Source organism: Tympanuchus pallidicinctus, unplaced genomic scaffold (assembly GCF_026119805.1).
Source record: "Tympanuchus pallidicinctus isolate F22 unplaced genomic scaffold, pur_lepc_1.0 scaffold6, whole genome shotgun sequence".
In the NCBI taxonomy this organism is placed as follows: domain Eukaryota; kingdom Metazoa; phylum Chordata; class Aves; order Galliformes; family Phasianidae; genus Tympanuchus; species Tympanuchus pallidicinctus.
Window position 1 is genome coordinate 33,720,467 of NW_026294780.1, and position 12,632 is coordinate 33,733,098.

Genomic DNA, 12,632 nt, shown 5'->3' on the forward strand with positions numbered 1-12,632 from the left:
CTACAGAGCAAGCAGCTCTGGAGGAAGGAGCTTTCAAATGTTCCCAAAGCGATATCGATTGTCACACGGTTAGCACCCATTAGTTGCCTCCTCAACAAATCATTCAGAGTCTTATCGCAAGAAATACCTCAGGAAGCAAGCTTTGAGCCAAAAAACAAAGAAGGATTCTCACATAGGTTAATGGTTGGACCTGATGATCTTAGAGCTCTTTTCCAACTAAATGATTCTGTGTATCTAAACGCTCCAGGAGTTGATGCTGAGACCCCACTAGCCCCTGCAGCTGCCACCATGAGCCAAGTCACCCGCACCCAACTTGGCTTCAGCAGGTAGTAGTACTCTGTTCCCTCTCCAAGGTCTCACCAAGAGTTGGTACTGAGCCCTTGGGATAGGGATGGGAAACAAAATTATTGAAGCTTTTTTTTTTTTTTTTAATTATTATTATTATGCCCCTAAGTGCTATATCCACAAATTTTTAAGTATCTTTACACTGGTCTTTTAACAGTTGCATTAAGTTGCCTATAAGTTGCATACTTTTGTATGCTCTGGAAGAGTAAAAACCTTATATTTTGTAACTGTAGCTTATGTAAGGGTGCATAGGAACACTAAATTTAAGATTAGTATTCCCTGCTGAAAACTGGAAGGTGTTAGCAACATAGTGCAGAAAATGAATCTGAAATATTAATTACCCTGCTGAAGCAGTATTTCAGATATTGCCTTTATTTCGCTTTTGCCTTACATGAAAATACGCAGACCATGGAAGAATACACTTAGATATATTAGTGTCTGTATCCAATATACTCCCACATAACTCTCATGCTTCTGTTGATGAGCAAAGGTAGTCTAGCATACTTACATTTCAGAGTCCAGAGGGAATGGCTGATGTAGTCACTGAGCCACACTCAGTAATCTTTGAAAAGTTGTGGCAGTCAGGTGAAGTCCCTAGTGACAGTATAGCATCCATTTTTAAGAAGAGTAGAAAGGATGACTCTGGAAGTTATCAACTTGTCAGCCTCTGTGCTGGGGAAAGTCATGGAGCAGATACTTCTGAAAGCTGTGCTAAGGTACATGGAAGACAGGGAGGTGATATGGGACAACTAGCATGGTTTCATCAGTGGCAAGTTCTGTCTGACCAACCTGTTGGCTTTCTATGATAGCATGACTGCATCTATGGACAAGGGAAGAGCCACTGATGTCATCTATGTGGATTTCAGTGAGGCCTTTGTAACATCCTCTCCAAACTGGACATATAACTGGAGATATGTGAATTTTTTTTGAGTTTTCAGTGGATGAGGTACTGGTTGCAAGCTTCTACCCACAGAGTACACAGTGGTCAGTGACTCAGTGTCCGAATGGAGATCAGTGATGAGTGATGTCATTTGGGGGTCAGGACTGGGACTGGTGGCCTTTAATATCTTTTTTAACAATATTAACAGATATCATTTTAAATAATTGAATGTTCCCAAAGGTTTTCTGATATTTGCTCATGTAACTTTCTGGCAAATCCTTATACACATGCATTCATTCATTTAAAAAAAAAAAAAAAAAAAAAGGACTATTATACACAAGTTATTTATTTAAGTGCTTAAAGGCATTTCTTACAGTCAAAATAATGAGAGCAACAGTGACGGTTGCTCTGTTTCTATATAATTCTTTCTTTACTGACGTACTCTCCTTGATGCCTGCATTAGTAACCTGCTTAGGTCATATTCATTCCACTTGAGTAACTATCTTTTAAGTTCACGATGTAATGTTGCAGATCATTAGATCAAGGTCATCATTTTTTCACCTAATCATAGCAGCATCTTTAAATCTTGGGCCAAACAGATGACTATGATCAGCAACAGTTTTAATAATACAGTTTTAATTCTGCTGCAAAAGCAGCAGAAAGAGTGTGTGTGGGGGGAAGAGTCCTTGTAATGATAAATATAGTATGCCTGCCTTTCTTCATGGTTTTAAATACTGGTATTATTCTAACTGTGAGGAAAAAATCCTTCTTAAGAAAATACCTGTATTGAACACAGAGCTAGTATTTTATTGTTTGGTTTTCTTGCAAGGTTTGTTTTTTGTTTGTTTGTTTGTTTTAGTTGATTGGTTAGGCATCCATTTCAATGTCTGAGGCAATTTTCAATTTGTATATGCCATCATTCTTATATTTATATGTAGCTGAAATTGCAGAGGTTTCAGCAAAGCTACATTCTAATTTTACAAGCTTACAAATGATAACTAAAGGAAAAAAAATAGAATTTTGGAGTGTGCAGTGGTGTACTTAGCTAATTTTATCCACTAACCACCCCTTGCTTCTTCTTTTCTATCTTTTCTATCACCCTCCTTCCCTTCCCCATTACCCTAATTCATAACAGTGTCCGTCCTCCCCTTCCCCATTTCCCCACTTCCTTCAGTCTCTCCTCATAGGGCATATTCTCCAAGCCCTTCACAAGCCTTCTTGCCCTTCTTTGGATCTGCTCCAGCACCTCAATGTCCTTTCTGTACGCAGGTGCCCAAAACTGAACACAGTACTCGAGGTGAGGCCTCACCAATGCCGAGTACAGGGGCAGGATGACTTCCCTAGTCCTGCTCAACACCCCATTCCTGATACAAGCCAGGATACCATCAGCCTTCTTGGCCACCTGGGCACACTGCTGGCTCATATTGAGCCAAATGTCCTTCAGTACACCAAGGTTCCTTTCCATCAGGCAATTTTTCAGCCACTTCTCCCCAAGACTGTAGGGTTGCCTGGGGTTGCTGTGACCAAAATGCAGGACCCAACACTTGGCCCTATTGAAAATCATACAGTTAATCCAGTTTATCCAGGTTTGTAGTGCCTTTCTCCCGTCAGCCAGATCAACACTCCCTCCCAGTTTAGTGTTGTTGCTGGATAAGATCCTGGTCTTGGCTGTGGATATCCCTGTTCATTGTAGGGCAATTGGACTAGGTGGTCTTCAGAGGTCTCTTCCAACTCTAAGGATTCTATGTTTGTTTGATATGTCACAGTTCTAAATGTGCTACCACATCATTGTTAATATAGCAAAATCCTATCTGAGTAAATTCAACAAGAAGCTCTTCATTAATCATTTTGGTTTCATTATGTCGCAGTTCTTCTGCTGTACCAATAGATTCTTATGAATACATCAGTTACTCTGAAAAGCCTACCAAAAATAAAATATACTGTTACATATATTCTAATATGTCTATATATTTGTATATATAGACCCCCTTTTTGACACTTCTGTTTCTGCAGTTTCCAGTTTTCTGTTTTCCTTCTGCTATCATACTATTATTATATAGGACTTGCTAATTCCTTCTTTTATATAAAGTCATATAAATATTGGTCAGTGTATAGAGAGCAAATATTGTTGCTGATACTGTAACTGAGGAAAGGACATAATTTCTACTAAAAAAGAGTAGCATTTAAAGATGAATGCGAGATGAAAGTTATGTCAGCTTTCTACTGACAAATAGAGAGATGAAACTTCAAGGAAAAATTGAAGTATATACAAAGGTTAACTTTAATGTGACTCATAATTTACTCTTAATTACTTACTGATTACCTCCTGTAAAAACAGACATTAATCATAGTCACTTTGACCTACCATAATGCATACAATACTACTGACCCACTAAACCCTGTGGATGTTCCTTGTTCAGAATAAATATGGAAAAAGCTCCCTCGCATTTAAAATAAACAAATAAATAAATAAATAAATGCGTTAAATTTAATACCTTTCTAGAGGCACTACATTGTTTTTACTCACATACGTAGACTTGCAATCTCTAGTTACTATCTCATTATTCTTTTAAATTAAAGCCTAGTATTTTATAAACATGATAATTTATTGTTACCAAAACTTAAGGTTTAGTTGTCTTTGTTTATGTTTTAACTTTGAGGGCTTTTTTTGTTTTCTTGTTTTTTTTTTTTTTGTTTTTTTTTTTCTTCTACCAGTTATACTTTTATCCATGATGACAAAAACTTCAATTATACATAATATAATATATAATACATAATACATTGTCAACGGTTTATGGGCTGGTTCGGCCCGGTTCTGTGACTAGTGGGGCAGAGGGATTTGAGGGATTTGTATGATGACATCATACATGTTATTATATGTGTAAGGTTGCCTTCATGATTACTACACCTTCATAGAGCTTCTTGCAAGTGAGCTTTTTCTCAGTGCTGTGCTGCATTATGATAATCAGTCCATCAGCTTGATGAAGCACTCCTTTTCTGTCTATTCACCTTGTTTTGGTAGCACTAGTCGCGCTAGTGTCTCAGGCACTAGACATCAACACCCACTACCACTTTTGGAAGAATAAATGTGCAAGCAGAATCAGGAATTGCCCTTATGATTTTCTCTTTTAGAAACTCTTAAGTTCTCTGTTACTATATTATATTTATCTCTGAAACAGAGATATACACAAATACTCTGTTATACAATTTTCCCTGTTTTATGCAAAATGACATGTATATTTAATATATATATGTGCTTCTAGGTAAAATATATGGATATAGACATAAGTATGTGAATGTGTATTGAATATTAACTTGAATTCATTCTTGCTTTCAAGTTTTCAGCAACCTACATAGCAATGCTTGTCAGTAATACTGATTTAAGGATGGAAATGAATTGAAACCTCTAGTTTTTGACATCACATTTCACCTCATATCCACTTTCCTGCTTTCAGGCTCTACCCTGAAAAAATTCTGGTCTCCTACCGAGTGGAGTGTACACTAAGTTCACAGAGTAGCTCTTATTTCTCTGAAACCTTTTCTGACAATGTGACAGGGCTACACAACAGGCACATCTTTACAGCAGCTGGTGGATGCTGATGGCCACAGTAGTTTGTATTACAGTCTTATCTAGACACACTCTTGTCTTCCAATCTATAAAATAGATTTTTTTTTTTCCCCATTAGAAATAAAGGTTTGAGGAGAAGAAAGTATTTTGGCATTCATCTAATTCTTGTCCAAGTGGGGGACTGGATCATGAAGTGAGATTTATCAATATGAATGTGACTAGCTAATCAGCATCATCAAAAAAAGATCTGCAGGACAAAGAGCTCAGGATTATGCAGAAAATGAATGCTGGAAATTCCTGGCAATTCCCCAAAAGTCAACATTAATCTAGTATGAGAATAAGAATAGAACTAGCTTATTCAAAATCTTCCACGTTAATCAGGCAAAGTCCTCTGCATTAGGATTCTCTGAAGCACATGCCTCTGGAAAATCTCTGGTGACTGTCACAGTGTAATGCAAAAAACCTCACAGCTTTTCACACTGAAGCAACCTAATGCATAACTTTGGATTTCAATCCGGCACTTAGCTCGTGGAGCCTTTTGTATGCTAAAGTGTTGTCTGCAGTAGGGAAGGCCAGTGGCAGGAATCAAAATGTGAATATGCTTCTTGATGAACTTTTTGTACATCCATCAGAGGATGTGCACTGTGAAGAGAAACATTATTCACCACTGATCTCAGCATAAATCTCCAAACATTTGTCATAAATTGTGCCTTTTGTTTTCTGCTTTCTGAGGGACTATGCAGTGTTATGTTCAGCTGAGACTGACATGCAGAAGGAAATATAAAATGGAGCTCAGGATCTTCTACAAATGCGCAGTATCACAGAATGCTGAAATCTGGGTGCAACCTCTGGAGCTGATCAGGCCCAATTCTCCTGCTGAAGAAGGGCACCATAGAGGAGGTTGCCCAGTACCAGCATCATTTGTCCAGGCATTTTTTTAAGATCCTCAAGGAGTCCACAAGCTCTTTGGGGAATGTGCGCCAGTGCTCAGTGAACCGCACAGTAAAGAAATATTTTGTGATGTTCAGCTGGAACCTCCCGTGTTCCATTTTGTGCCTAATATGTCTATTTCTGGCAGTGGGCACCACTGAAAAAAATCTTGCTCTGTCCTTTTTGTATACTCCTTTCAGATATTTACAGACATTGATGAGATTCTCCCTGAGCCTTCTCCTCTCCGGGCTAAACAGTCCTAGAGGTCTCATCCTTTCATCACAGGATACATGCTGCATTACTGTCCTCATCTTTGTGGCCCTTTGTTGGACTTTCCAGCAGCTCCATGTTTCTCCTATACTGGGGAGCCCAAAACTGGTTGCAGTATTCCAGGTGCATCCTTATCAGTGCTATGTATAGGTGACCTATTCTGACTTGCTGGCAACCTAGTGAAAGCAAGAAGACCATTGGGCTTTTTAGCATCAAGAGCTCATGCTAAGTCATGTTCAACTTGGTGTCCACTACATCCCCAACACTGGAAATCTTTGATGAAAAGTCTTTAAAGTAAGATTTTCATAGCTAATGCCTGTTGTCCTGACCATTCCGCTGCCATTCACTTAGCAGTCAAGATCTGTAAGTTCTCATGAGCTTCTACTATTGTTTTTGTCAAGTAGTGCTCTGTAGTGCTTAGCATTTTTGTGATGTTAACATTTAGCAATGTAACAATGCTTTCCTTTTGAAATATAAGGAAACTGTAGAATATATGATGAATGAAATACCAATATTCCAATCTGTTATTGATTTTATATACCCAGAGGATGTAGCATTTAAGTAGCTAAGCACTTTTGAAAGGACTTAGTCAAGGTTTTGTCTCTTCTTTTTTCCTAGGTGCAAAAAATCAATTTACTTTCATGATCAAATAATAACATGTCCTTGAATTTATGACTTTGTCAGAAATAATAGCCACTTTTCTTCCTAGGTAAAAGTAGAAGTTTGTTCTGTTTTTTGACTGAGCATTTCCAGTACTTCTCAGTTTGTGTTGGAATGAAGAACAGTGTAAACATTATAAAAAGAACTAGGTTCAAAATGTGAACAGTGTAATTCTTAACTGCTTCTATCAAGAGTAAAGTTAATGAGTGGCTTTAGGGCTGTAAGCAAAGAGTAAATTCATGTAGTCAGATCCCCTATGTTGTAGTTCAGTATATTCAAAATTTGAATTGGAGACCATCTTGTCAATGGTCTCCAATTAAAGACATCCTAAAATCTCCACTGATTGTATCTTTCCGTGGTTTCACCACCTTCCCGTTGGAGGATTTTTTCAAGTTAAATATTACACCTTCAGATTCATAGCAACCAAAACAATTTAGATTAGAGCACCACTAGGACAAGACATTCTTTCAATGCCAGGTATCTAATCTGACACAACCATCTGTTTTTAAACCAAGTCTCATTACTTCAACAGGGAATTGCTTAGTACTTACTGAAACCATTCATCTTGTGTTCCTGTGCTCTATTAAGTTTAAGAAAGTAGTTGCAAAACAAAAAAAATTGACTGATATAAAGGGAAGGCTTTCCTCTGTTTTCAAATTTTAAAGAGTACTTTTATTTTTTTAGATCTGCTCAAAGTGAAAGAATTGCTAAGGTTTTAGTTCATGGCTATGTATATTTTTCATGAATAGCTGAAATAGGTTTTGATAATTTTATTTTTTAATTTTTTTTCCCAGATAGGCAAAATGTCGTACTGCATAAACTGAGTTCACATATCTAGGAACTCTTCTGGATTAGGAGTCAAATATGGAACTTAATGATGCATTATGCCAAACTCAGACTTAACCAATATGATAAAATATATAGCTGAGCATAAATCAAAGATTGTATTTGTTGTACTAGTAATACTTTGTGAAATCAGAATGACAAATCTTTTAAATGGCAATCTTTAGCATTAAGGTAGACTGAATTATAGCATACATTTGTTACAGTTTCAGATTAAATATCAATACATTCAGCATATAAAAACTTAAAGCATTATCAAATAGCTATATTAATGTATCACTATAATGTGCCCTTCAGCACTGTAGAGAAAGCGTGCGATTTTGCTACTTCAGAACAAAAAATTAATACATTTGCACAAATCAATTTTAAATTAGAGGCAAATAGATAAATAAACCTGTCTTTGTTAATCAAATGTGAAAATTTGTTTATATAATGTATGGTATCATAAAACTAGAGAGGGATTTAATATATCTGATTGAATTGCATATATGTTGCTCCAGAAGTAATGCGTCCTATTTACTTCCATGGAAACTACAATAGATGCAAAGAACATAATAACACTCTTAGATAGATCAAATTCTCAGTTACAAAACACCATTTTTCAACAGCCACCACCATTAGTTATGTATTTTGCTAAAATAAGAGAGAATTAGGTTAGGAGGAAAGTCATTACTCAGGGACTGGTGAGAGAGTACAACAGGCTGCCCAGAGAAGCTCTGGGTGCCCTGTTCCTGATGGTGTTCAAGGCCAGGTTGCATGGGGTCCTGGGCAGCCTGATCTGGTAGCTGGCAACTCATCCCATTGCAGGGGGTTGGGACACAGTGATATTTGAGTTTCCTTCCATCCCAAGCCAGTCTATGATTCTGTGATTCCCATAGTTGTATTCAGATAATAGGATGTGTTACTTATTCACTTTTTGAGATCTATACAAGACTCTTTAATATCTCTGGTTTTCTTAATAAACTTAATTTTGTATCTAATATTTAACATTAAAAGTTACTTTTGTGATTAAATGATATCTTTTGAACTCAACTGTGGACCTGGATCAAATTACTAAGTTCAGAAGAAAATGTTCTTTAAATATTTTGCTAAAATTTACCTTGTAACAAAATCAGTTATCTCAGACAGTTATTCTGCTGAAATGTAGAAGATCATAAGGGTAATGCATTCTGTTATTCAGGCTCACAATATTTTGATACTGGAGAGATGCTTTAGTTTGTTTTTTCAATTTCATAACTAACATTGTAATAGATAAAAAAAAGGTAGCCAATTTTATATACATTATCCTATTATTGTGTCTCATCAGGTGCTACAACTATTGAAAAGTATGATCTCAGAACAAATATATGGATCCAGGCTGGAGTGATGAATGGCAGGAGGCTTCAATTCGGTGTTGCTGTCATTGATGACAAGCTGTTTGTCATTGGAGGCCGTGATGGTTTAAAGACATTGAACACTGTTGAATGTTACAATCCAAAGACAAAAGCTTGGACTGTGTTACCACCAATGTCAACACACAGGCATGGTTTAGGTAAGGAAAAAAAAAGTTCTAAAAATCTAACACATTTTTTCAGATAAGTAAATGATAATGCAAAATTTAAGTTTCTATAGCTATCATATCACATTCATCAGTATCAATTAAGATTTATATTGTGCTTGTTAGATCACTAAGAATATAAAGAAGATTAAGACATTTTTTTGTGATTTAATGATGTATAAAGAAGATTAAGACACTTTTTTATGATTTAATGATGTATGAAAACTTAAGAAAAGACAAGACAGCAAAAGAAACGGAAACTTTAAAAGATTGGTGGCAGAATGGCAAGGGTTGGAAGGGACCTCAAGGATCATGAATCTTCAACCCTCCTGCCACATGCAGGGCCACCAACCTCCACATTCAATATGAATTGAATAGGCTGAATTCAATAGGCTGCCCAAGGCCCCATCCAATCTGGCCTTCAACACCTCCAGGGACGGGGCATCCACAACTTCTCTGGGCAGTCTGTTCCAGCACCGTGCCACTTTCTTTGTAAAGAACTTCCCCCTGACATTGAACCTAAATCTCCCCTCCCTCAACTTCAAACCATTTCCCCTTGTCCTGCAGTTATCTACCCTTACAAAGAGTTGATTCCCCTCCTGTTTGTAGGCTACCCTTAGGTACTGAAAGGTTCCAATGAGGTCACCCCACAGCCTTCTTTTTCCAGGCTGAACAAGCCCAGCTTCCTTAGCCTGTCTTCATAGGGGAGGTGCTCCAGTCCCCTGATCACCTTTGTGGCTCTCATCCCCCTCTCCAATAGATTTCTGTCTTTCTTGTACTGGGGGCTCCAGACCTCGACACAGTACTCCAAATAGGGCCTCACAAGAGCAGAGTAGAGGGGGACAATCACCTCCATGTCCCTGATGGCCACTCCTCTTCTGATGGAGCCCAGGATACCATTTGCTTTCCGAGCTGCAAGGGCACACTGCTGGCTCATGTTAAGCTTTTCATCTGTCAGGACTCCCAGATCCTTCTCCGTGGGTCTGCTCTCAAGAACCGCTCCTTCTAGTCTGTCTAGATGCCTGGGATTCCTCCGGACCAAGTGCAAAACCTTGCACTTTGCTGTGTTGAACCTCATTAAGTTCAGCCGGGCCCACCTTTCTAGCCTGTCAAGGTCCCTCTGAATGGCATCCCTTCCTTCCACTGTGTCAACTGCACCACTCAGCTTGGTGTCATCAGCAAACTTGCTGAGGGTGCACTTGATTCCATCATTGATGTCACTGATAAAGATGTTAAACAGCACCGGTCCCAAGGCAGACTCCTGGGGGACGTCGCTCACTACCGGCCTCCACCTGGACATTGAGCCATTGATGACCACCCTCTGTCTGCGGCCTTTTAACCAGTTTCTTATCCATCGAGTGGTCCACCCATCAAATCAACATCCCTCCAATTATGAGATAATGATGTGGTAGGGGACCATGTCAAAGGTCTTTCTCAAGTCCAGGTAAATTACATCAGTCACCTTTCCCTTGTCCACCAACGCTGTCACTCCATCATAGAAGGCCACCAGATTGGTTAAGCATGACCTTCCCCTGGTGAAGCCATGCTGGCTGTCTCAGATCACATGCTCATTCCACATGTGATCAAAAATGTCATTCAGGAGGATCTGTTCCATGATCTTCCCAGGCACAGAGGTGAGACTCACCAGCCTGTAGTTCCCGGGGTCCTCCTTGTTCCCTTTCTTGTAAATGGGAGTGACGTGACCCTTCCTCCAGTCATCCAGGACCTCACCTGACAGCCACGACTTTTCACATATGACGGAGAGGGTCTCAGCAACCACCTCAGCCAGTTCTTTCAGAACCCTTGCCCCACACACTTGTACACATTCAGTGTCATGAGGCAGTCTCGAACTTGCTCTGCCTTTACAGCTGGGGGGAACTTACCATCCCAGTCCCCACCTAGAGGTTTAGGGATGCCAGGCTCAGGGACGTGAGAAATACTAGAATTCTGGCTGCCAGTGAAGACTGAGGCAAAGAACTCATTCAGTACCTCAGCCTTCTCTTTGTCCATTGAAGTGTGTTCTCCTTTTAGATTTACCAAAGGAGGTACACTCGCTTTGGCCTGTCTCTTCTCGCCAATGGACCTGTACAATGTCTTCCTATTGTTTTTCACATTTCTCACCAAGTTCAGTTCTGCCTGCGTCTTGGCTTTCCTGACCCCATGTCCGCAAGTCCAGGTGGCATCCCTGTATTCTTCTCAGGTGACAAGCCCTTGTTTCCAGAGCTTGTATGCGTCTTTCTTTGCCCTCAGCATGCCCATTAGGTCCTTTCTGAGCCATGGTGATTTCCTACCTCCTCTGCCCGCTTTCTTATTCAGAGGGAAGGAGAGCTCTTGTGCTTTCAGGAAGGCATCCTTGAAGAGTAGCCAGCTCTCCTCAACATCTTTGTTTTTAAAGACAGCATCCAAGGGGATCTTGGCCAACAGTCCATTGAATTGCTTTAAGTTCACTCTTTCAAAGTTCAGGGTCCTGACATCACTTTTTACCAGGCTCACATCCCTCAAGATCACAAACTCAACCAGGGCATGGTCACTGCAGTCCAGGCTGTCTTCAACCTTAATGCCTTTAATGATATCTTCAGCATTGGTGAGCTTCAACTCTGGTCAGTCTGATACCTGGACCAGAAAGTTATCATCAGTGGATTACAGGAGCCTCCTGGACCTCTTGCAGCTCGCTGTGTGGTCTTTCCAGGAGATATCAAATGGTTGAAGTCCCCTATCAGGACAAGAGCCTGTGAGCACGAAGCCTTTCACATCTGAAGCAAGAAAGCCTCATCCACAGTCTCCCCTTGATCAGGTGGCATGTAGTATACCCCTATCACCAGCTGGCCTTTGTTAGACCCATCCCTAATTTTAACCCACAGGCTCTCAACCTGTTCCTGACTGTTTCTCAGAGGGAGCTCCTCACGGCCTATCCACTCTTTGACATAGAGTGCAACTACCCCACCCTTCCTACCTCACCTATCTCTTCTAAAGAGCCAGTATCCCTCAATGGCGGCATTTCAGTTATAGGAGTTATCCCACCATGTTTCTGTGATAGCAACAAGGTCATAACTTTCCAAGTGCCCCATGGTTTCCAACCCGTCCTACTTATTTCCCCAGCTGTGTGCCTCGGTATAAAGGCACTTCAGCTGGGCTATCTGTTTCGCTGCTTTCATAGAGGATCTAGGATCCCGTAGAACAGCAGCATCCCCAGCATCCCCATGCTGCAGTCCATCCTTTTGTATTCCACCCTCTTCGCCCATCAAGTTTGGTACAAGCCCTTGAACGACCCACTCCACTCTAGTGGCACTCTTTTTGTCTCCTTCCCCTGAGGCTTTTCTTAGCAACTTGCAGTCACTGCCGCCTGAACTGTCAATAAGAGATAATAATCAGAAGGGTGAATCAGTCCAGCAAGTTTCCTAGAAATGTCCCTGGTCTGTGCCCCAGGGAGGCAGCTCACCTCCCCACGGGTAAGGTCAGGCCAACATATAGGGCCTTCCATTCCTCTCAGCAGGGATTTGACTATGACAACCACCCTTCTGTCCTGCTGGGTGGAGGTAGTCTTGAAGCTTAGGGTTGACAACTTCACCAGAGGTAACCTCATGGATGGATCTCCCTCC

General features: G+C 40.1%; 1 protein-coding gene across 1 annotated transcript in view; it reads left to right on the forward strand.

Annotated features, from left to right (window-relative positions):
* The window catches only part of KLHL1 (kelch like family member 1), a 240,216-nt gene that overhangs the window by 186,948 nt on the left and 40,636 nt on the right, over positions 1-12,632 (forward strand). Inside the window, exon 7 of the mRNA XM_052705588.1 lies at positions 8,803-9,027. Coding sequence (XP_052561548.1) covers positions 8,803-9,027 — 225 coding nt within the window. The remainder of the gene's footprint in view (positions 1-8,802; positions 9,028-12,632) is intronic.